This window comes from Cavia porcellus, unplaced genomic scaffold, assembly GCF_034190915.1.
Source record: "Cavia porcellus strain 051 isolate PalLab524CR breed Dunkin Hartley unplaced genomic scaffold, mCavPor4.1 scaffold_5, whole genome shotgun sequence".
In the NCBI taxonomy this organism is placed as follows: domain Eukaryota; kingdom Metazoa; phylum Chordata; class Mammalia; order Rodentia; family Caviidae; genus Cavia; species Cavia porcellus.
The window spans coordinates 36,434,773-36,460,241 of NW_026947488.1; the positions used below are offsets into that span (position 1 = coordinate 36,434,773).

Sequence of the window (25,469 nt, forward strand, 5' to 3'; positions counted from 1 at the left end):
TTCTTCTTTTTCAGTCAGGGTCTCCCTATGCAGTCCAGGCTGGCCTTGCCCTCACTTTGTAGCCCAGGCTGGTCTCAAACTCGCAGGGATCCTCCTGCCTCTGCCTCCCAAGTGCTGGGATTATAGGAGTGCACCACTATGCCCAGCACCCTTCCTCATTTTATTGTGTAACTTAGAGCTTGTTATTTGGGATTTTGACAATTGTAGTAGGGATCTATTTCCCCTCCAAATCTTTCATGAAGACAAGTTTTACCTCACTAAGTCGGGTCTGCTGCCACAGATTGCTTGAACTCAGTAATTCTGTCTGTGACAATGGCTGCAGAGGAGATGGCCGATGAGGGCGCTGACCCCTGAAAGTCCTCATCATCGCTTTTCTACACCTTCACTGGGCCATCAGAGGGGGCCCAGACCCCGTGTCCCTGTGCGTGTCTGCAGGTCAAAAGCCACCACAAAAACCACAGAAAAATCTCTTGACCAAGAAAACTAAGTTGAGCACCCCTGATGCAGTGACATCGACCACTACTTTGAGAGAGTCTTCTTTTTAACAGGTTAGCAGAGATGCGAGATGAAGGGGAAGGGGCTCAGGATTTATTGTAGAGTTAGAGGAGGGCTTTTCATGAGCAGCTTCTGGTGTGAACCAGGGTCCCCAAGTGACAGTGCAGTGTCCCTGTCCATGGGCACAAAGCTGCACCTGGGGCGATCATGTCTACAGGAGGGAGGCAAAGGTTTATAGGAATTGTCTATAATTTTTGCTCAACTCTATTGTGAGCCTAGAACTTTCTAAAAAATAAAATTCACTACTTAAAATGGAAATCAGAGGGTTTTGCAAGGCAGGACTGGGGCCAGGGAGCACTTGAACTGGGCAGAGCTTTGATGTGCAAGGTTGGTACTTTGAGCTGCCGCCTTGAAGGAAGATGCTGGGTTTGACAGGCAAACAACTTTTTCACCTCATGTCCCTAGTGGAAGGACTTCCTGCAGTGACAGATTCCTTTTGTTTTTAACACGGGCAGGAAAGTTAGCTCATTTCTCATTGTATTTCACCAGATCTTGTCTAAGACATCATCTCCAGGCAGCATGCTCCTGTAATCCCACAGCAGAGCCCCAGCACCTGCAGCTTGTGTTGTTCCCACATTAAGCAACTGAAAAGGTGGGGACCCAGGCAGGGCTGGGGATCAGGGGGAGCTGGACTGCAGAGAGAGGCCCTCTGCCCTTAGGGTTCCTCCATGCTCAGAACTGCTTTCCTGAGTGGCTGCAGTGTCTTGTCCTGTGGGTCCCTAAGGACGGGGTAAAGCAGACCTGGAGCCCCTGCGACCTCTGGGAACTACTTACTGGGGTTGGGGACAAAATCCCAGTCACCGGCCTTGGTTTTTCTTGTTCGTCCTCTTTACCTGTGCTGGCTGTGGGACTCTGGCAGCTTCAGGACCCATAAGGACCCTGGTAGACAATTCGAGCATTGATGGTCATAGGAAACTGAAAGGCAGTGTCCCCAGCACAGAACAGTGCAGTGACAGTGGTGTTAGGACACAGAGCTGTGAAGTTAGGCTAGGAGCAGTCAGGTGAGGCTATTCTCATCTCCCTTCTTACCCCTCAATCTTCTCTGTTGCAACTTAGCACCAGGGTTTCCCTGACTTGGAAAGTGACACTTATTAAAGTCCCTTTCTAAGATCATCTTTTCACTTCTTCTGTTTTTACGTGAGAAACTGCAGCACCACCTAAACATACGTTTCACACAACCCCAGTCTGAGGCCAGGTCACGCACACTCCTGGGTAAGCTCTCAAAGGTCTGCAGTTCCCGGTTCACATGGAGCGTGGGGTGCTAAGCCTGCTGCCTTGCAAGAGCCCACGTTGCCAGGGCGGGCACCTCCACATGATCTGTGCAGAGTGCTCAGATTGCTCTCTCCAGCCCCTGAGAGCATTGTTCAAAGTCTGTCTGTGATTTTTGCTTCCTTTCAATCTGAGTTCATTTCCCTGCACTGTGAGTGTCGCAGTAATTCCAGAAACCGGCCCACTGCGCAGGGCGCAGGTGGCGTCGTGGGGCCGAGAGAGGTCAGGAGGGTTTCTCTGCACCTATTTGCTCAGCTGGGCTTTCTCATTCTCTGCGGTCAGGCGAAGGTGATCTGCCGCTCCTGTGGCACAGGGAACCCTGCTCACCTGCGATACTGTGTCACCTGCGAGGGGGCCCTGCCTTCACCGCAAGAGGTAGGTGGGCCGCTGTGCCACGAGTGATTTCATGGTGCTGATGTTCGTTGTCAATGGAGAAATATGATGTTCGGTGCAGGGTGAAGGACTAAAGGGAGAAGATCCTTCTCACAATAACCATAAGACAGCGGCGTTCTGTGTGCAGAGAGGGCTTTTTGTGTCCATCAGGGCAGACCAGTGATTGGGAGGCCTGTGGGACTGGACCCCACACCTGCCACTGCTGTGTGTCCACCCTTTGCTGCTTTGTGAGGTTAAGAGCAGCACAGTCACCTGGTTTTTAAGTCTCCTGCCAACCCACTTTGTTGAGATGAAAGAACAGAATATGCACCATACATACTGGGAGTGGGTTTGGTTCCAGTGATTTATTTCATGTTTATAAAATGCTTCTCATGAGATTGAAAATTACCTCCAGGTACTGTAATTTCTCCCCATCCTAAAAGTATTAAGAAGTTACACTTACTGCTTAGTTTGAAAGAAATAGCCTTGCTTTTGGGGGACCACTATGTGTGTTTTTTGTATTTTTGGCTGTGAGTTCGTCCCCATCTCAAAGATTCTTCTGGAAACTTCTCACTGCAGTGATCAGCCTGGTCAGTGTCCAACAGGAGAATACAAGTTTCTCCAGACTCCCAAAACAAGCCACCACCAGCCAGGTGGCTCCAGATGGCAGGGCTGCTGTCCCACAGTGCTGAAGGCTGAAATAGAGGTGTCACAGGGCTCCTCCCTCTGAAGGAGCTGTCCGGGGCCGTTCACACATCTGCTGGCTTAGTGCTTCTCATGGATCCCGGATGCCTCACTCCCATGTCTACCTTTGCTGACGCAAGTAGGACGCCATGTGTCTGCCCGCGTGCTCTGATTCCTTCTCCGCAAGGCTCTGGTCACACTGAGTCAGGGCTGCCAACCCCAGTGAGCACAGCCTTGTTGGGTCTCCCACCATGTGAAGACACTGTGTCCGGCCATAGTCACGCTGGGAGGCTCTGAGGGTGAGGACATCAGCAGATTAACAGACAGCTTCCTGGGGAGACACAGTTCAACCCGTAACTCAGGGGCTGGACACAAAACCTTTTCAAGTTGTATCTGATCACTGACAGGCTGAGACCAGTTGATTTGAAAGAACTATTTTTGTTCCCAGCTTCCATGAGGTGTAATTATATGCTGTTCAGCTCACCAGTCTTAATTGTCAGGTTTGATGAATGCTGGTAACTGTTATGGCTTGGAAGGGTCCAAGTGCCAAGGACCTAGCACCCAACCTGCAATGCTACTGGGAGGTGGTGGGACCTACAAGGGACAGGACCTACTAGCAGGGAGTTATATCACTGGGGGCGTGGCCCTGCAGGGATAGTGAGCCTTGGTTTCCTGGCCACATTGGATGCGCAGGCCTTCTCCCCTGTGTGCTCCCTGCCGTGATGTACTTTGCCTCCCAAAGCAGCAAGGCCATGGGGTGAAACTTCAGAAATTATGAGCCCACACAAACCTTTCCTCCTTATGAATTGACTGGCTCAGGTGTTTTGTCACAGTGTGGCAAAGCTGCCTAACACACAATTATACATAGTCATTTTAAGTACAGCAATCAGTAAAGATGTCAAACAGTTAATTTATGCTAAAAAGCTTTCTCATGCCCCTTTGCAATTGAGCCCCTCTGTGATCGTTAATCCCAGAAAATGCCCATTTCTTTTGACAGAAAGAGATAGTTTTGTCTTTTATAGAAATCTGTAGTTGTGTGTGTGTTTCCTTAATTTAGCAGAAGTTTGAGGTTTGTTTACACTGTGGCATTTGTTAATATATTTTTAAATAATTTTGATTGTTGAAGGCCAATCTTTAGTATGGATATACTTTTTATTGATAGTTACCTAAACTATGATTTCAGACTTGATATCACTCTTTCATCATGAAATTAGCTAGTAATGTTTTCTAAAGCACCAGAAAGGGTAATAGTGAGTTTGGGAAGGCATTGATACAGATAACAGTGGCACTTGGGAATCATTCTTGGAATGCTCCACAAGAAAAAGATTTATTTTCTCAGATTCCCTTTCTCAGGCTTCTGGATTTATACAAATTGTTAAAATTTAGTGATATATTTGTTTCTAGGTCTCTCCTATCAACAGCATGTTTTAGGAGCAGTCTCAAAATTGAGGTTTTTAAAAAATTGTATCTGAATGATTTATGAGAATTTAGATGTAAGAAGGTATTTATTATAGTGCCATAGAAGCAGCAACCCATGTTCAGTCTGATAGGTTTATGTCTTCTCTTCGTGGTGCAGCATTAATATGACTGGGTAAGATAACTTTCCTTTCTTTAAAGCAGTGTCATATTAGGAACCCACTTGAACAGTAGATGTCTTTCAGTGAAAGCTTTGGCAGCTTTGTTTTAGAAACCCAGGTCATCACATTGATTAGTTATCTCTAATCACACAGAAATGAGGGGTCCCGTTAGGGGCTTAGGTGGCTTCTTTCCAGAATAGTTTCTGTTTCAGGGTAACTGAAGCCAAACAGCTGGTCAAATCCAGCTGTTAATGTGCCAGGAGACCTGGGCCTGAGAAGATGTTTCCCGAGATTGCTTTCTTGACATGGTACACTGGACACATGGCAGTGCCCTCCAGCCACCCAGTCAGTTATATGATGATTCTGTAAGCAACTTCCTTGTGCGGGAAGACACGAAATTCTCTTTTTGCTTTTGAAGAAATCAGGGTCCACTGGACACCAGGATGGGGAGGACAGGCGCTGACGCCTGGAACCTGAGTCTGTCAGCGTCCCTGGGCGCTTACTTGGCATCTGTGGCCCACAGATCTGCAAGGAGCTGTTGTTCTTATGGGGCTGCGTACAATGCTGGATGATAGACTTTCGTGTCGGGGACCTGGGCTCAGATCTTGGATCTCACCCCTCTGTGCTCCCACTTTGTAAAGTGGGACAACAGTGACACCCAGATTGTTGTCAGGTTGGCAAGAGAGCACAGGGACCATGCTTAGAATGGTTCTGGCACATGGTAGGTGAGTGGGCAGCTGTCACTTTAAAATGACATCCACGCTTGGGAAACGGGACTGTCTTACCAGGCCCTGGATTATGTGGCAGGAGTGAAGATCCAAGCTCAGCCTGCTCTGCAGAGCCTCAGAGATCCCTGTGAAACAGTTGGATCTCCCTTTCTGAAATAAGAGAATTCTTTTCCTGCATCAGGAGTGGAAAATAACCCATGTTTCCCACAGAAACGAGAACCTGAGGACAGAGGCCCATCCTGCACTGGGGCCCCTCTAAGAAACTGAGCTCTCCTGCACTACCGTCCCCTCAAGGCATTGACGGGGGGTGGGGCTCGCTGCCTTTGACAGGCAAGGGGCTGAGACCATTCCTATGGGAGTGAACAGTTCCACAACTTCCTGTGATCTCCGTGACTGAGTATGTGAATTAATTCCTGAAACAGTGAAGAGCACTGTAGATATATTCTTAGGCCAAAAAGAACTCTGTTCCAAGGCTGGATTGTTTGGGGGCTTGCACTGTTTATTCCTTTGTGGGGTTGGGTCGGGAAGCCGGGCGATACCTGACTGATCCTGCCTATCCATGCTGCTTTGGTCACCAGCCCCTGCATGGAGGAGAGAAAGCACCCCCTCTGCTGACCCAGAAAGGGGAGGCAGCTTGCTGCTGCAGCTGTGGCCACCACAACCTCCAGGAGGCGACCTTCTGTGACTGGTGTGGAAGCCTGGTGAGTGGCACAGCACCACCAGCCTGCAGGGGGCCAGGCTTTCCTGTGGCTGAAAGCAGGCACAACAGAGCCTCTTTCCCGGAGCACTGGCCCCCTCCCACTGCCACTTCCACCTGTGTCTCTTCGAGGTTAAATTTCTGTACCTTTTTATTGACCACTGGTATTTCTTCTTTGTGAATCATGTTTGCCTACCTTTTACACAAGACATGGAAAGTTTTTTATCTGTTTATCTGTCTGAGTCCCTTACAAAGGTTCAGAGGGAGAGAGTTACCCTCCTTGTCCTCCAGCCCTGCCCGTTCGTTCCCTCTTAGCTTCCAAGCTGCTCTATAGCTGTTAGTGCATTTATGAAGGAGCTAGTGTTGACCGTGAACTGGGGTCCCATCCTTTCCCATGTCTTTGTCAGTGGCCTTTTCATCCTTCCCAGTAGCGTCCTAATATCCTGCGCCTGTGTGTACACACCATGATACATTTAGGCCACTGATCCCCTATTGCTGGACACACAGGTTCTTTCTAGTTATTGGCTCTAAAATTCCTCTGCTGCAAGAGATGCCCCAGAATATGTTTCTCTGAGGACTTGTCCACGCGTGGGATGAATTCTGGAAGGTGGCACCGCTGGGTCAAAGGTCTTGGGCATACGTTATTTTTCTATGGCTAGAAGATGTATGGTGTGAAAAGAATTTTGTGGGAAAATTTTAGCTCTCATATAAAAATATCCTCTATCCTCTAGGTTGGCCTTTCTGCCAGCTGCGCTGTATGCCCTAAATGTGGGGCCAACAATCACCCATCTGCTCGGTTCTGCACTTGTTGTGGCATTTGTGTGGATTCCATGGCAAGATGGAGTCGGGATGGCAGCCTGGGGGTCCTCGCTGAGGAGCTGCACCCCCCTTCTCAGGTGAGGCCTCCACTGTCATCAAACATGGTTCTGAACATTTGCAAGCTGCACTGTGACTCGGCCCAGGGTGGGGCGGCTGGAGCCCTTAGGCCTTCCTCATGGACTTTGAGCTAGGTGTTCGTGACTAGGCTCAGTCCTTGCAGGCTTTACACACTCAAGTGGTTTCTTCAGGAATCAAAGATCCAAGTAAGCATGTGTTAGGCCAGTGTGCCAGCCAGCAGCAGGATGGCAGTTATGCTGTAAAGTAGACCCCAACCTCCTGGGGTGGGACGAGCCTCCCTCAAGCTGCTCTGCGGTGTCCTAGGACTGGTCCCCCCACACACCTTTTATAACACAGAAAGCTGACTTCAAGTCCCGTGTGGCTCTTGTGTTTATGCCACTGGGAGAAGCTCGAGGAAGACCTTGCACGGTTGCTGACACAAGTGCTTGAGTGTTAACATACAGTTTCCCGTCAGGCTTAATGACCTTTTCTGATCTCTGTGAAGATTTTCCAGGCTTTTCCTCTCTCCAGTAAAAGGATCTGCAGGCTGACAGTGATGGGAGGGAACACTCAGGCGCTCACTCGGTGCCTGGCACATGGTTTCAGGAGTTCATGGCAATCCAGCTTAGAAGACTCCTGGGACTCTCACCACCCCCATAAAGATGGTCTTTTCTCAAGACACTTGAATTCCATCTATTGGAAATTGATTGTAATGTATGAAGTTTGTTAGGCATTTTCTCCCCTCTCCCGGAGAATTCGTCCTAATATGCAGATATACTCTGTTCAGCATGAATGGCGCCCCTTGAGATGAAGTAACATTGCACAGTGTGCAATGGCGCCCTCTCAGGCCCCCAGGTCCAGATGCAGGAGACAATAGCAGAGAAAACTATGGTGCCCGGGAATTGAGTATGGATTGTTGAATAGTCGCAAAGGGAAGTCTTAAGTTCTGTTGGACTGTGAAACCAAAAGGGTAGATATCTCCTAGGATCTGGACAGAACAGGAAACACTCATTATTTTGCTGAATTTAAAATAATAAATGGGCTAAGAAATGGGATCAGCTTAGGGGCTGGAGGTTTAGCTCAGCAGCATAAGCGCCTGCCTCGCAAGCAGGTAGTCGTGAGTTCAATCCCCGGTACCGATAAAAAGGAAAAAGACAAAAATAAATAAATAAATAAATAAATAAATGGGATCAGCTTCATGGATCAGGCTAAGGATATCCAGGAAAAACGGAAGCAAAGGAGATGGGTAGGGCTGTCCTTCAAAGAACAGGGTTTTAGAGCTGCCTTTCTTTCTGATGAGACTCGCTTTCCATGAATAAAATGGAAGCGGAAGTTAAGTAAATCATGCTCTAATTTTAAAAACCTTTTCTGCTCTCTCTAGCCCCGATCTGCGTGGCAGCCCCTAACCATACCTCTGTCCAGCACTGACACCGGAGCAAAGAAGCACACGAGCACCCAGACCGTGGGCCTCTTCTACCCATTCGGCAGGCAGCTGGCTGTGAGGGGGCCGGAACCGGAGGGACGTGGCCGGGGGCCCCCGCTCACAGCCATCAGCCCAGGCAGAGGTGAGCTCGGCAAGGGCTCCTCGCACCCAGGGACATAGCTTCTCCCTGGTGAGTGGTGTCTGTGGGCGGGCAGAAGAAGCGAGTGCCTGGCCCTCCTCTCGTCAGATCATTTCCTCCAACCTTCAGCCCTCTGACACTTTAACTCATAACCCAGAGTCTGTCATCAGACAGTGGCACACGTGCAGCCCTCCCACCCTGTCCACATGACAGAGGTGAGCTGAGTCTACACCTCAGCTGTGGCCACTCCAGCCCTCTCCTTTCAGTCAGGGTTGAATTCACTCCCTACACAAGCCAGCACATCACCCGCTGGGAGATGAGTTCCAGCCACAGTGTCCTGCATCCACCACCAGCCCCAGAACTCCTGCGTCCCCCCAGAAGTCACCTGTGCTCTTGAAGGGGTCACTGCCCATGTCCCATCTCCCAAGGGCCTGGAACCTCTACCCTACTCTGTCTTCAGGGCTCAGGGCTTCACCTCTGCTGGACGTTGCCTACAGATGAAAGTGGCCATGAGGTGGCCCTCCCAGCTGGCTTCTCCTGTCCGGTGCAATGTTGTGGTTCATTCTTGCTTCAGTTCCCTTTCATGGCTCCCTCACAGGAGTCCATGTGGTCCCACCTCTCCACTCACCAGCTAATGAGCATCAGACTTGTTTCCGTGTCTTGACTCTTAGGAATCATGCCCCTGTGAATGTCTGCTTTTCTGCAGTTGCATCTACCTCTCTTGGGGTTACACACAGATGTGCAGTTGCTGGGTTGCGTGGTATCCTTGCATTTGACTTCTTGAGGAACTTCTGGGTGTTTCTCAACAGCTGCACGGTTCTCCATCCTGACCAACAGTGCACAAAGGTGCTGACTTCTCTCCATCTTTGCCAACACTTGTTAGGATCTAACTTTTTCATTGTGGGTTCCCGCATGGGTAGAAAGCAGCCTCTTGTTTTCCCTAGCGGGCATGGTGGTTTGTGCCTGTGATTTCATCAGTCCTGCAATGGATCACGTTCGTCCTGGGCTTAGCAGGAAGGGCCAGTTCCCCTCTTCTGGGGTCTGAGCTGGCCTTGTGACTGCTTTGGCTATCAGAAGTAGCAAAGGAGACATGATCATTTTGGGCTTAGATCTCAAGGACAAGGGCTTGCACATCTTCCCTGGAGAGCCAGCACTGTGAAGTTCAGCATGGATTCACTATGGTGTGTGGTCTGTGGCCAGCTGATGGCCCATCCCTTTGGGGGCACTTGACCCATGTCACCATTGTGTGTAGAAAAATGGGCCCAGCTGAATTGTCTGCAGCCACAGGAGAAGCCAACATGCAGCCTTGCATGGTGCCTCCCACACTTAAGCAGAAATTAAGCTTAGCATGTTCCAAGCCCCACGCAGACCAGAAGGGACCCAAGTTACTGTTTGGAGTGATGAAAATGTTCTCTGTGTTCATCAGGATATATACATTTGCCAAACCCTAAGTGTGTATTTATTTACTTATTTATTCATTTCAAACCAAAGTCTTGTTATGTAGCTCAGGCTGGCTTTGAACTCACTATGCAATCCAGGCTGGCCTTGAACTCATGACAGTCCTCCTGGCTCAGCCTCCCCGGTGCTGGGATTACAGGTGTGCCCCACCATGCCCAGCTCCAAAGTATATATTTAAAAACTGTGTAAGTTACATATGAGAGAAAATAATAGATAAGGGTTTCACACGTGGCAATCAGTGTTGCTTTGCGATCTTCTAATATTCTGTGACTCTTCGTGTGTAATAAAAAGCTGGAGGGGGAGGATGGCGTGAATTTCAGGGCACAGCTGAGGTTCAGTGAGGAAAAAGCATCACAAGGTTTGGCAAAGGAAAATAGCCTCCCTGAGCACGTGTGTCCCGCAGTACTGCATCTTTTTCTCAGGCTGAGAACAATCACCCGTGCGTCAGGCTTCTCTTTTTTTTCAGGCTACTGGAGGAAACAGCTGGACCACATATCCGCTCACCTCCGGTCCTACGCTCAGAACAACCCTGAGTTCCGGGCCCTGATCTCGGAGCCCAGGATGGGCAAGGTGGGTGCAAGGCCCCATGCTCTAGCGCACGCCGGGTCCAGCTTCCTGCAGGGCTTGCGCGGCTTCCTGTGCTTTCTGCTGTGCCCTCTGCAGACTGTCTCAGGCTCTGCTTCCGGGGCCCGGAAGACCCTGAACATCTCATGCTTTCAACCCCACACAATATGGCAGAAATTCTAGTGGCTGGAGCTGAAAGCAAAACCCGCAGAACGTTTAGTACAGACACATGGTGCGTTAAATCAGGGCTGTTAACAGCCAGCAGCTCTCGTGTCCGGCCTCAGGCTTTCCATGTAGCCCTGTATTTGTAAGGGCATCAGCCCAGTTCTCCCAACGACCCTGAGAAAAAGGAGGATTATCTTGGTGGCTTTTTAAATTAAAAATAGCCTGCCCTCAGGCAGATATCTCTGTGAGCTGAGTGGGTTTGTGACCATTCAGATAACCGCATGGTGGGAGAGGTGCTCCTGGCTTCCGGATTCCATCACACAAGGCCATGTGACTCCCCCACCTCTGCTTGAGCCCAAGCTCCCTGCTGCAAGAAGTACATGCCACAGGTGACAGACAGGTGTGGGTGGCGGGTGTGTGGCCTGAGCTGTACCCAGTCCTAAGTCACCCCAGCTCAGGCCAGGCAGCTGACTGCCAGACTTTAGATGGTTCCAGTCCCCAGCTTCCCACCACCTCCGCCTGCGTCAGTTTTCCCAGCTGAGGCCGCTTGAGCCCCTTGCACCTGATCAGTGGAGGGTGTTGCATGGCACAGCCTTCCACCTGCTGGTTCACACGGCAGTGGGTGTGCAGAACAAGCCTTGTGTGACACACGGCCACTTTGCCCTGCTGAGTTTCAGATTTGAGGTGAGGCCATCAGATCCCCAGCCCCAGGCCCCTGTGTTAGCACCACATTCCTGTCACAGGAGCACAGCATGACACGTGGATTTGCCTCCCAAGACCTGAAAGAACATTTTCAAATCAGGCTGTCTGCTCCTCTGCCACCAAATGGACCAACACCCAGACCGCCTTATTTTCAAGCATTGCTCAGCTTCCTTTGGGAAATGGTTCTGGCACATTGTAAATTCTCTGGCCTCCTCTGGAGCTCTGCCCTCTGGGATGAACCTGGCCTGCTGCTCAGTTTAAAGATACAGTGTTACGGGTCTGAGCTGCATCCACTCATTTTGGTGTTCTGGTGGCTGCCTTGAGCTACAACATGATATTAAGCTTCCTGGTAGAGAATTACAGCCCTCAGGACCTCACCGGGCATTATTTGACTCTTCTCAAAATCATTTTCAGCCTCTGTTTGAATCTGAGCGGCCCTTTCAGAGAAGGCCGCTCAGCTGTGACTCTTGTCCTTTAGTGCCAAAGTCTCCCCCTCAACCACCTGGTCACCTTTTCCAAGGTGATGACATCTGGTCACCTGGTTTGATTAAAGCTGATCTCTGGAAGAATGTATAAATATGGATTTTGTCGTCTTTTCTTTCTTTTTTTTTTTTTTTTTTTTTGCAGTACCAGGGATCGAACTCAGGACCTTGCACTTGCCAGGCAGGCACTTATACCGCTGAGCTAAATCCCCAGTCCTGGATCTTGTTTTCTTATGCAGGCTGAAAATCTCTGTTCTTTGATTGAAGGATTTTGCTCAGTTATAATCAAATATAGATATGGCTAGATTTGGGTCTTCCATCTTTCTTTCTTTCTATCTGTCATATGGGGCACGCTATATAACCCAGCCTGACCTTGAACTCACAACTCTCTGCCTCACCCTCCTGCGTGCTGGGATTATAGACATGTGCTCAGCTGTGTGTGTGTGTGGGAGGAGGTAGCATGTACCCATGATATTGAAGATTGAGCTCAGGACCTTGTGCATGCTAGGCGAGTGCTCTGCCACTGAGCTACATCTCTGGCCCTTCTCTAAAATGTTTATTTTACTTGAAGTAGGATCTCACTAAGTTGCCCAGGCTGGCCTCAAACCTGAGATCCTCCTGCTTCAGTCTCCCAAGCAACTGAGATTCTTGGCTTGCTATTTTTTCTATTCATCTGTTTTGAGACAGCGTCTCACCATGTAGTTCAGGCTGGCCTTGAATGTTTTCTGTTTATACTGCCAGATATCTGATCCCATTTTTCTTCTCTTACCTTCTGTGTTAAAAATATGTGATGACAAATCAAAAGGGCTGGAGATGTAGCTCAGAACTACCTAGGCAATTTCTAGTACCACTAAAAAAAAAAAAAGAAAGTCTGTTTTACAACTGATTTGAAGAAAAAAAAGTTGATTAAAACTAGAATTTAACATCTCCGAACTGGGCTATTGTGCAAGGTAGTAAGTCTAAGTACCCACGTGGTGAATTCTCTTTAAAATTCTTTTAAAAGCTTATCTCTGCCACCGTCCATGAAGATGGCTGTGAAGTCAGCATCAGGCTGAATTATATTCAAGTCTCCAACAAGGTACAGAGACCCTCAGAAGTTCCAAACCTGAAACAGACCGAACCAGTGAGTTGTGGAATCGCTTTCTTGTCGCCAGGAGGAAGGAAAAGTGTCTGCAACATTAGGAATGTGGCAGTAGGCGAGGCTTCTCCTACGTGAGAAAACTGAGGTATAGAGCAGTCAAGGTCCCTCAGCTAGTGGGTGACAGAGCCAGGAATCTCACTGCAGCCACAGAGCTTCCCACCAACTGCCAGGCTGAGTCCAGGACATTGATGGAACCCCAGCAGGAAACACAGCTCCTTGGTCATGGGCTGATGGCCAACAGAGGCCTGTTGGGCTCCCATAGCAGAGAGGGACCATGGCTGTCTGCTGCCTGAGAGGAGCCAGAGGCCACATGGCCAGGGAGGGAGGAGGCGGCCAGGCCAGGGCCACCAGTGAGGACCAGGTTGGCAGGAGCTTTTAACAGGACATCAGCCTGATTTGGATTTTTCCCGACCAGAACCTGCACCGCAGCAAAGCAGCCGACCTCAGCCACCACGTTCTCAGCAGTGTCACCGAGTGTGGTGATGGCCTCTACGGCAGCACGTCCAGCTTGGGTGAGTTCTGCCCTCCCAGGATCTTCCAGCCAGAGACGCAGATGTCCAAGGACAGCAGAGACTCGCACACAGCTCTCCAGCCCTGTCATGAATCTCACTTCTCTTTGTCCGGCTCCTCTGAAGTCAAAGGAAACCTTGACACCCTCACAGGGCTGTGGGCAGCCACAGCTGGGCGACAGCTGTGTGCCCTCCAAAGTCTGAAAACTGGCGTCTGCTCTGTGTCCCTCCTTCCCCTGCACACTGGCGCCTGGACTGGCACTTGTCCCTCTGACCTTCAGGCGCAGCTCTGTGGCTCCTTCTGTGGGGGAGAGGGAAGTGGCCATTGTCACTCTCATCTCTGCCGTTTCAGTGAGTGACTGCAGCCAGAGTCCCTCGGATGCCATGGAGCAGCCCAAAATAAGGAGGAACCGCCGGACCAGAAACTTCCAGAGAAGGAAAGAGGTACGCACAGTGCATGTGCCCCTGCCTGGGCGGCCCGCCCCTCCTGCTGGTCCTTTCGTGCTTCCTTTGAGGTTTTCTAAATGGGACGCTTCTCCATCTGTCTAGTCTTTATAATGGTCTGTTTTTATTTCATGGAAGCTGAATCCTTTAATATGGCCCCAGATCGTGAGTCAGCGTCCATCAGCTTCCTGAGTCACTGCTTGTCCTGAGGTTGGTTAGATGAGCATGGGCGCCCGACACAGGTGTGAGGTCCCAGGTCCTGTGTGGAGGTGGACAGTCCCTCTGTGGACAGGCCTCCGGTGGCAGAGAAGCACTGAGTCCCCTGTGTTGCAGTGCCCCAGGTCCTGACACTGACAGCCAGGGTGGTGGTACTGTGACACGTTTGTGTCCCCGGGTGATTTCAGGCTCTGAGCTCAGCCTTCGTCTCTCCTTGGTCCCGAGTAGAATTCTTCGCTGGGCAGACCCCGTCCCTGCAGGACTCAGGCACAGCACAGGAACCGCCTCCCTTCTCTTGGCGCAGGCCCAGAGGAGATGGACACCAGCGACTTGGGCTGCTCATAGTTGGCCCAGTAGGAACACACCTGTGTCCAGGGTGATCAGCACCAACCCCCGTGGGAGGAGGACTTCACAGTGGCTCTAGACTCAGTGGTGTGTGGTTCCACATGCTTCTCTGCTTTCACTCAGTTCAGAATGTCATGCTGAGTGCAGAGCAGTTTAAAGCTCCCTGAATTTAATTTTCCAGCTTCAAGACACGGACCTCCAAGGAGAGGAACTGAGCCCTATTGGCTTCTTGGCTTTCTCATTTGCATTAGGTGCTGGGTTCATTCACTAGTTCAGAGGTTGCTTTTGAGCACTCTCGCTCCAGACATGGTTTTACTTGTAGGAAAGAAAACATGAGCCGAAGATAGAGGTGTCTCAGCCTCCTGACATTGACCTTCTATGCATTTTTCCCATAAGGGACAGAATTTGGTGCAAAGAGGCCCCCTGCCAGCGAGGTGTGGTGGCTCACGCCTATAATCCCAACACTCGGGAGACTGAGGCAGGCGGATCATTGCGAGTTTGAAACCAGCCTGGGCTACAAAGTGAGCCCAAGGCCACCCTGAAAAGCATAGCGAGACCCTGTCTCAAAAAGACAAAAAAAAAAGAGGCCCCCTGCCCTTCCTGGGGCTAGGGATCAGAAACGGGGGAGCTTGGGCTCTGAGAATGGAGGTAGAGAATGGGGGACGTGGGGCAGATCCCACAGGCAGCAGGAGTGGGTTTTCTGTGTACTCTTCCCCAGGTGGTGCTGGTTCTGTGACCAAACAGTCGTCCTGGGGACCCAGGAGCAGAATCTTCAGGAAGGTGACATGTCCTGCTTTGTGGACTGCTTCCTTCAGTCTGCCAGCATTTGAAATCGCATAGAAAAACTATGTTTAAAGATGAATTTGTAGCCTCTTAAAATTAAGAAAGGCAAATTCTCCAGACTACTGGTCATAAACAAGCGCGCTCCTTGCTGGGTGAGAGGCTGGTGCTATGGCGCTCCCCACTCCTCAAGGAGTGCATGTTCCAAGGGTCACGCACAGACGGGCCATGAGCACCTTAGGGTTCACCCAGCTCTTTCTTTTTTTTTAAATTTTATTTAAGGAGAAAAAGAAAAAAAAGCAGAAGAAGGGTACAAGTTTACAGAATTTCAGAAAAAAATAAACAGTAGGAAATCACTAGTTAATGGATTACATATTGTCATCTTAGAAATATTTGAAGTTACAAAATTAAAGCATATAAAGTGGACATTCAGACAGTGAGACTGCAAACAGTTCTGTTCAACTGAGCCAACAAAACTCAGTAATATTGTCTATCTTATACACTTAAATATACATGCAGTTATATCCTTTAGAGCACTTTCTTTTCCTCTCTTTTGTACAATGACTATTACACATTTTGGGTTTTATTACTCCCACAGTTCTTATTACTTTTTTTGGAAGAGAGTAAAACCAAATGTGACATAACAGAACAGAGTCAGTCAAATCAAAAGGGTGGACATAATAGATAATGTAAAAACATAATACAAGGTGATCAACAATGGTTACCATAATGCCTCTTGCTATCTTAAAAAGAATTGCCTATATCATCAGTTATAATAAAATTGAACAAAACAGTAAAGAATGAAACCAACAAAACCAAAACATTGGAGACATTACAGGTCTTCAAAAGAAGATAATAGTCAACCAGAATGGGCGTCATAATGAATCCCACTATCTTTATAGCTGTTGCCTAAACTTTCAAACCTGGTACTATCAAGCAAAACAGAATAGAGGAACATTAGTCAAAACAAGATGGTGAGAGCAATACAGGGCTTCAAATCAAGTTAATAGAAAATGAAAGTGGGTTACTATAATATATCCTGCTATTTTTTATTTTTCCCTTAATTAAAAGGATAAAAATTTAAAAAATAATAAAATGGAGATTGAGATAAAAGAGGGCATAACAACAAAACAGCGCAGGTCAAAACATAACCATTTAAGCAAAATAGTGTTTCACCACAAGATAATCCCGACATAAAAATAGTTACCATATTGTCTCTTTCCTTGAAATCTTTGAGTATAACTTCATATACTGTAGCATCAAACATATCAAGACAATGTAAAACCATTCAAGAGAATGACAGTATTACAGGGCATTTAGAATCAACTAACAGAAAATGAACAATGGTTTCTGTATAATTTCCTTGTCTATAAAAGTTTTTGTTTATACTATCACATATAATAAAATCCAGTCAGATACAACATGTTAAGACCTATGGAGACAGAAGAACAAAAGCTTGATGGGACTTCAAAACAAAATGATATTAAATCAGCATTACCTATTATGATGTCGTTTTCTCCAAAATAGCTGTTCCTACCATCCAATCTTCTCTGCCTCATTTCTGTTGAGCTCTTTTTCTGTCATTAGTTGTCAGTTTGTCTTCTTCATTTTGTTTTCTGCTCCATTCATTGTGGCCTCTCTGCCACTATTTCTGGAATCGTGGTATTTTTCTTTTTTAGAATATCCTGTAGTATTCTCTGTAGAGTTGAATTGGTGGTTGCATATTCCCCTAGTTCCTCTTTATCCTGGAAGCACCTTGTTTTTTCCATCAATTTCCAGGGATAGTTGTGCAGGATATATCAATCTTGGCTGGAGGTTATTATCTTTCAAAGCTTGAATTATTTCCCCCCACGCTCTTTGTGATTTGATGGTTTGTGCTGAGAAGTCTGCTGTAATTCTGATGTCACCCAGCTCTTTCCTAGCAGTGAGCCTGATGGAGCCGGCATAGGGCTCCTAGGTGTCTGAGAGGTTCCTCACAGCCTGCTTGTTCTTGGACACAGGACAGGGTCAGTGCAGGTCTGTGCCCAAGGCAGGGTTTTGGAGACCAAGGTTGATGTTCAATATAGATGTTTGTGCTGCTGGTCCTTGAAGACTATGTACATGCACACACACACATAGGACATGCAAGTGTTCACACACACACTCATACACAGCACACACAGATGTTCACACACAGCACATGCAGGTGTTGACACACACACACACACACACACACACACACACACACACACTGCGGTCAGCACTGCACTCAGCTTGGAGAGGAAGCGTCCTCAGCCTGGGGCTCTATGGTGCAGGGCCTTGGGAGTGACAGGGGGTGCGGGATTTGTGCTCCTGCAGCCCAGAAGCAGACTCCTGCTGCGGGACATGGATGTGTCGGGGAGCAGAGGAGCCTCTGTGCTGAAACACCTGCTGGACCAGGTGAGCGGCACAGCAGAAGCCCTGTCCCCAGGGTGGACCCCTGCACCTCGGGCCACCCCACGAATGGCTCACCCAAAGCTGATTGTTACCTTTGGTGGTTCTTTTAGCAAAGAAAATAGTGGCACAAGCACACATGAGCCCAAGTACAGACGTGAGGCTGGACAGGGAGGGGGAGTCCCTGGTTCCTGAGCCCATGTGACCTTCCGCCTGTTTCCCAAAAACCAAAATGATCAGGACGGTGCCCCTGCTGACTTGGGGAGCAGGGGTCTCCCTGCTCTGGGGCACTGGCAGCTAGGGGTATCATAATAATAAGGTTGGGTCTTGAGGTTCCTGGTTCTTCTCTCTTTGGTCTAAAGTCAACCTAATTTCCTCTATTTTTTTCCCTTCCCTCTCTTCCTCCCCTCTCTCCTCCCCCCACCCCAGTACTAGGGGTTGACCCAGAGGTCTTTGCACTGAATTACTTCCCCAACCTTTTCTAAATTGCCCAGGGCTAGGCTGGAATTTGCTGTGCTCCTGCCTCAGCCTCCCAGAGCGCTAATATTATAGGTGTGCACCATCACACCTGGCTCTGTCACTTCAGAATTTGTGTCACGCTTCCTAGGGCGGTGCTAGGAGATGCTGTGGTCAGGGTTCTGTGCCAAGCTCCGCCTTCCCTGTGTGTCACAGGGCACAGACCCCAACCAGAGTGACAGCAAGGACCCGTCCACTGTGGTCATGGCAGCTGTGAACAAGCACCAGGAAGCCATTCGTGTTCTCATGGGGAGAGGGCAGGAAGCTGGCCCAGATCAGCAGGGGCTCTGAGTGGGAGGGGGCCGCTGGGTGCCAGGTGGCAGAGCTCTGGGCGCCAGGCCTGTGCTGCAGTGGACTCCGGTGCCCCCCTGCCCTGTCCATCTGAACTTTGGGGCCATCCTGATCAGCTTCCTCCTTCATTCTGGGCTTCGCGGTTCTATTATTCTAGTTGGGTAAAACAAAATACTTAAATTGGCCTACTGAGTGGCCTAGTTCAGTCACTTTTATAAATGGTAACACATTTTGTTAGTTCACTAGAGAGACAGAAAATAAACCTTCTGAGGTTTTTGTTTGTTTGTAGTGCTTAGAATGCAATCCAGAGAATGCTAACTGCTGCAGAGAAAATAAAGGGTGGCAGGAGGGCAGGGACCAAGGTTGGAAAGCACCACCACCAGCCTGACCCAGCTAGGGCGGGAAGCAGTCGGGACCATGGCGCTCTCCACCAGCAACCTCTTTTCATTTTGATCCACAGTGAGGTTATTTATGATGCATCTGGCAGGAAGGCTTTTAAAATTGTATGTGTTGGGGCTGAGGATTTAGCTCAGCGGCATAAGCGCCTGCCTTGCAAGCAGTGGTCATGAGTTCGATCCCCGGTACCAATAAAAAGGAAAAAGACAAAAAAAAAAAAAAAATTATCATAAAATTGTATGTGTTTCCCGAAAACAATTCATACCTGTCAAATAACTTTAATTTTATCAAAGTAAAGTGTGCACATGATTTAAAAAAAAAAAAACTCAAATCCAGAGGGAGACAACCTTCCCGCCTTGGAGACTGCTGCGTGGCACATGTACCCTTCCTGGGGAGCCAGTGACAACCGGCATGTTTCTATCACTGCTCACACACCTGACCCCACGCCAGGCTAGATTGCTCAGGCATCCTCAATTTGCTTGCTGGTTTCCCTGGTCTTTTCTACCTTGTCCTGCTTCTGCATTTTGACCATCGCCTTTCAATAGGAGCTCTCAGGTGCCTTGTGTGCAAAGGAAGGATAGGAGCACTTTACTGTTAGCTTTGCTGACCATTACCTCTGCCCCATCCCACCTCACAACTTCTGGTTTGGTTTGGTTTGGTTTGATTTGGCTGAGACAAGGTCTGACTGTGTGGTGCAGGCTGGCCGTGAACTCACAGCGATCCTCCTGCCTCTGCCTCCCGAGTGCTGGGATGACAGGTGTGTGCCATGACATCCAGCCCCACCTCACAGCTTCCACCAGCACACATTTAACTTCTACAAAGCTGACCCAGTTGTCTCCACTCCTGTTAATGTAATAAACTTCTGTCCTTTGTCCACAGGCTGATTGCAACAGTTCAAAAGCAACAAAGGATAACTGCATTGTAATAGCTCCAAAAATACTGTTCACTGCAAAACCAAGTAGTGTGCTGGGATTTTTATTTTCTTGGTGTAAGATTGCTCCTGATCCTTAGGCCAAAGTAGAATTTTCCTAGCAGACATGTCAAACAGATTCGCCTTACACTCTACAAATCATTCAAACTCATGTCATGTTTCATTTTCTTTCTCAAACCATAAACAACTTGTGCAGGTTTTCTTTGAAACATACAGTTCAGACCAGCCTTGATCTTCCTATATAGGCCAGGCTGGCCTCCTGTGGCAATTCTGCCTCGGCCTCTGGAGTGATAGGATTACAAACCTGCACAACACCAGGCTATTTGTGCGGTTATTTAGGTCTTTAATTTTCCTGGAGTTTCTGAGTCCTTCCCTTCAACTACAGTGCATCCACTATTGCATCTGTTTCTTTCTCTTTAAATGTCTTTCTTTTTGAAAACTTTCTATTTGGAGTACACATTCGACACAGACATGGTCTGGCAGCTTTTTACACTGACATGGGATTTCTTTCCATTGGCATTCATCTCTTTCTTGGTTTTGACTCCTGTCAGGCGAAGTGACTTCAGTCACTTTTTCAGAAAGGATGTGTAGGGCGCTGGAAGGCAGAGTGCTCGCCTAGCATGGTGGAGCCTTGAGCTTGATCCAGAGGGAGAATATAAATTTCTGAGGTTTCTGTTTGCAGCACTGAGCTTTGCACCCAGCACTGCATGCCCGCTCAGCTCTACCTAGAGCTGCATCTCTGGCCCCGGCCTTCACTCTTGATGAATAATGTGAAATTGACATTTGTGTTCAAAATAAGTTTTCTTTGAGGCCTGGAAAGTCTTGCTGTATGGATTTCCAGCATCCATCTTATGTCATGAAAATCTTGTTGCAAATTCTTGCTCCTGTGTAGGCTGTTGTTTTTTTCCTGGAAGCATTTCCCCTTGGCAGTTAAATTTCCTGAGTGTGTTATAGACACTGTGTTTTTTCCTTCACCCAGTAGGTCCTTCCATCTGAAAAGTCATGTCTGTCTTCAGCTCAGGACAGTTTTTTCCTGTTATCCCTTTTGTATTTTTTCTCTAGTCCACTCTTTCTGTTTTCTCCTCCTGGAGCTATTAGTTGGTGGGGGAGGGGGGGCTTTGGACCGATTCCTGATGTCGTCTTTGTTTTTCTTTGCCCAGATTTTTTATCTTTTCTTCTGTTTTAAGAGATTCTCCTAACTTTGCTGCTGAGCAGTTGTCATTTCAGCAGCCTGTTTCCCCTTGCATTCTGATTGTCTCCTTTTTATGTGCTCATATTTTGACATTGGCTTAAATCATTCTGAGACCAATTGGGGTTTTGTGTTTTTAAAAAGATGTCCTGTGTTTGTTTAGCTTGCTTTTCTCTTTGATGTTGCAGACTTTCCTGAGACATCTGGGACCCTCTGTTTGCTCTGTTTCTACTGTGTCAGGAAGGGAATGGGCTAAGGATTAGGAGCTCTGTACCCTTGGGGAGCTCTGTGGGAGGCGATGCTTGTGGGCTAGGAGGGTGACTCTGCTCTGCAGGGCGTTCCTGGGCCCTGAGCCCTCCCACGGCCCCTGAGGTTGTTCCAGGGAGCTGGCTCCTGATGGGTTGTGCCTGTGAATGTCCAGGTCACTGGGGCTTTTCAGAGCACCCTGAAAGCATGGCCACATTCAGTACACTTGGCTGGGGCTGGGCTGGGGAGCCAGAACCAGGAGAGGAGTCAGGCACTTGGATCCCAAGCGAGCCCTCCAGGGCCTTCTCTTTGCCCATTTCCTTCACAGATGCGGCGTGAGGCAGCAGGTGACCACTCAAGACCAGACAGCCCACAGCCTGGCTCTAGAAGTGGGGGACAACCTCATCACCTCACTGTTTTACACTGAGTTCGACCCAGACCTGGGGGACCATCTCAGCCAGCCTGAGAGCTGCAACCCAGATGACCAGTGTGCCCAGAGCAGCCGAGGGCCCTTCCTGAAGGGGCCACTTGGCAGTGGTTGTTCTGTTTCTGAGGTGTGCGTCTGAGACTGAGAGCTGAGATTGAGAGAAACTCTTCACATTCCTCTGTTTCTTTAGAGATGGGCATGATGCTGCACACCTGTAATCCCAGTTTGTGAGAAGCTTGAGGCAGGAGGGTGATGAGTTCAAGCCCAGCATGGGCAACTTGGTGACATTAAAAGACCTTGTCTCAAAATAAAGATAATTGTAAAAGGCAGGAAATATAGCTCGGTAGGAAGCCCCTGGGGTCAACACTCATACCACATGGGCTGTTCCCAGAATGCCTTTGTGGGTGATGAAGTTAATGCCTGGCTTTTTTGGAGAGAATTTACATTTGACTTTTAATCTTTATTTTTCAGTAGATAATAATTGCACACTATTCAATAATTGCACATGATCTCTCTGTCCTCAGGGGTGCCTGCCAGGGAGCCCAGGCCCAAATGTGTCGTTCCATGGTTGAATGACAACACACAGGACACACGTCTGGGCCCACATGGGCCACGCACAGTGTGTGTGTAACACATGTATGTTCTTTCCCTTGACACAATACCAACGAAGTGCACACTGTTCCTGATCGTGTGGGTAAAGACTAAACTTCACACTTGTGCGCCAGACTCAACGCTTGCCATTTGCTGCTGCTGACCAGGAGGCCAGCTTCAGTGAAAGCCAATGTCAAGCAGGAACTCGGGATGCTGGCCTCTCTAGAACTAGAGGTCATGACTTGAGTCTGGGTCAAAGTGCTGGAGTAGCAGAGCCTCCGAACTGTTCTGCTAATGTGCGTAAAAGGGACACGTATTAGTGTGGAATGGTTCATTCAGGACAATAAACAGTAGACCCAGTGGTGGTGGTTGCTGTTGCCTTGACCTGTACTGCAGTGGTGCTGTGTTGTCCCCAGAGCTCTGGTCACCCGAGAGAGGGACTGCTGCCCGGGCATCCAGCATCAAGAAGGACCAGGGAGCCTGGCCATGTGGCCTGGCTGCACAGCTGGGCCCACCCTGCCCACAGTTACGGCTCCCTTCAGGGCTGGACCAGGGGAAGAGGTGTGCGGTCTGAAGCATCTGTGCATTCTCTTCCGAAGGAGGAAGCAGCTCAGTGTCCTGCAGCTCAGTGTGACCCTGATACTGCTGTCCCTCACCCCCTGTGGGCTTGGGAGCCACGGTTTGGGGGTATAGGGGAGGCAATGGAAGCTGGGGCTTCCCCTGAGAATGATGGGCTCAGGGGCTCTGGGTTTTCTGTTCCCACCTTGAGCCCAAGAGGCTCCCGGTGCCCACCAGCTGGACTGAGGCACCTCACACCAGAGCCGCCTCTGTTCTCTAAAGCTCATGACCACCCCTGCCACCCTCAAAGTTCCCTGGGACATAGTCAAGCCTCATTAATGGGGTGCTAAGTGTGTGAGATGCAGGAACACACTTGCTGATGAAACCCCTCAGGGCCACGTGACAGCCTTTATAAATACTGAGCTGCACGTTTCAGGAAAATCAAGCACATTTTAAGGTCAGGCCTTTTCAAGTTCAAAAGTCATGTTTCTTGTCCTTCAAGAAGCTTTCTTCTTCCTAATGACAGCACATCTGTGGTGGGGTCAGAGCCACAGTAAATAAGATAGAAAAGGATTTGTTAAAAGGCAAGGTCCAAGGTCAGGCAGGAAAGGTGGGCGTGAGGCAGGAATCAGTGCAGATACATGGGGATGCCTGTCCTGGAGGCCACAAGTGACCTGCAGGAGGTGCTCGTGAGGACTGCCCTTCTCAGTGTCCCTGTCCAGTGGTGCTTCTGTAGCTGCTCTGTGCCATCTCGGCCACTGGTGGCCTTGTTACCCTCCTCCCTACAGCTGGCCCTGCCCAAGGGGGCCGCACAGGTGTCCCTCGCAGACAAGGGGGAGCTGAAACCTCACTGCTCAGGCTCAGCCCACTCTGCAAGTGGTGCCTGGGGGGGCTAAGCCTCACGTTTGTGAGCAGGGTGCAGCAGCTGACCATCCAGTGCGGATGATGTGGGCCACTGTGTTGTCCCTGCAGCTGAACCCCCTGCTGTCTCTACCCAAGGCCCAGCTGCTTTCAGAGGGGTGGCCCCTGTGTTGTGCCTTGTCCATGTCCCCACAAGGCTCCACTCTGATCTTCCCCAAGGTGAGAAACCCCATGTTTATTGGCAAGTTGGGTTCCTTATTTTTTCTTACTAGTTTGGAAAACTTTTCCCCTGCTCTAAAATCAGAATACCTTCCAGTCCCTTGGCCAGCACTATTGTAGTTCAAAGTGTGGCCCACTTTTGGAGTACTCTTAAAAGCCCCAGTGACCGGACACTCACAGGGACAGCTGTTCAGGAGCCGGGGGGTCCCAGAAACCCCCCGCAGAGTGGCTCACCCTGCCTTTCCAGCCAGGCCGGGCAGGGCTGCTTTGGGGAGAGCTGCATTTCCAGCCTGGGCAAATCCTTAGTTAACAATGTGAGGGGACCAGCCCACATGCTGCTGTGACTGTGGTGATCTTGGGTTTACTCACTGACCTGTTTCACCAGGGAAAAAATCTCTCTAGGATCTCCACTTCCCTGGGAGAAATACTGTCATGGGGTCAGCTTTGATCCACAATGGAAAGCAAAAGGCTAGAAATAAAAATGAGCCACAGAAGCAATCACAGACTTTCTTTTTTTAATTTTTTTACCGGTACCGGGAATCAAACTCATGACCACATGCTTGCAAGGCAAATGCTTATGCCACTGAGTTAAATCCCCAGCCCCCAATCACAGACTTTCTAGTGGTCATGTTTTTAGAAGTGCAAAAAGAGGTGAAATTTTCATATTTTATGTCTTCCAATATATTGAAACTATTTCAATGTGGAATTACTCTCTATAATGATTAATGCAATATTTTACACACCTTACATTCCTTTTCTGTGTTAAGTCTGACTTTTACATTCATAGCACATCTATGTTCAGACTTGCTGCAGTCTAAGTGCTCGTAGCTGCTGTGTGTGTGTGTGTGTGTGTGTGTGTGTGTGTGTGTACATGCGTGTGTCAGCAGCACAGTTCTGGAAGCTGCTGCCTGGGTAATGACCTCCCTGGAGATCGCTGTGTTCTTCGAGTCCCACCCCACCTATCCAGAGCCATCTCGGCATGGCCAGCAAATTTCCTGTGTCCAGGCACCACGGCCACTGCTCGCTGCAGGATGAAGGTGTCCCAAGTCCTGCATTTCAGCTGTCTTCAAGGATCTCACCTCCAGAATGCACATGATGGACTGGAGCCTCCAAACCTGGCAGCCAAACTAAAGTGTTTCTCTTTAGATGCTGAATAACACAGGGCTGTCTGTAGTGGCAGAGAGCTCTGTACTCACCTGTTCATCTTATGTCCCCTGGGGAGACTGAAGAGCAGTACATGCTCAGTCTCATGCATAATTCCTGATGTACAGTGGGCTCTCAGAAAATAGTTATTGAAAAAATACACTGTGTGGTTTGGGGCATGGGTGAAAGATTTTTTGAGCCAAAAGTAAGGATGTTTTCACTGTTGTCCAAGGAACATTTTTTTAACCCAACAGTTCTGATAAAAGGTTGTACATAAAAAATAAAAATATCAATGCAGTAAACTAGAAAATATTGGATTATCAGCTAGGTGTGGTGGTGCACACCTGTAATTCCAGCACTCAGGAGGTTGAGGCAGGAAGATTGCCATGAGTTTGAGGCCATCCTGGGCTACAAAGTGAGTTCAAGCCCAACTTGAACTGTATACCCAAAAAACAAAATAAATCTGACAGGTGAAAATGATATCTTGTTTTGGTTTTCATTTTTAACTTTATGAATGTTCAGGATATTTCCAAATACAAAAACACTTCCTATAATGATCCTAT

At 48.8% G+C, this 25,469-nt stretch overlaps 1 protein-coding gene across 6 annotated transcripts in view; it reads left to right on the forward strand.

Moving 5' to 3' along the window:
* The window catches only part of Dzank1 (double zinc ribbon and ankyrin repeat domains 1), a 52,242-nt gene extending 26,856 nt beyond the window's left edge, over positions 1 to 25,386 (forward strand). For 3 of the 6 annotated variants that reach the window (XM_063248639.1, XM_063248643.1, XM_063248644.1), the window contains 9 exons: positions 2,107 to 2,199; positions 5,764 to 5,886; positions 6,614 to 6,778; positions 8,140 to 8,323; positions 10,245 to 10,348; positions 12,695 to 12,769; positions 13,248 to 13,344; positions 13,694 to 13,785; positions 21,436 to 25,386. In XM_063248639.1, the coding sequence (XP_063104709.1) occupies positions 2,107 to 2,199; positions 5,764 to 5,886; positions 6,614 to 6,778; positions 8,140 to 8,323; positions 10,245 to 10,348; positions 12,695 to 12,769; positions 13,248 to 13,344; positions 13,694 to 13,785; positions 21,436 to 21,534 (1,032 nt within the window). In that variant the 3' untranslated portion in view covers positions 21,535 to 25,386. The other 3 variants (XM_063248640.1, XM_063248641.1, XM_063248642.1) reach the window with 3 other exon arrangements.
* The last annotated feature ends 83 nt before the right edge of the window (positions 25,387 to 25,469 follow it).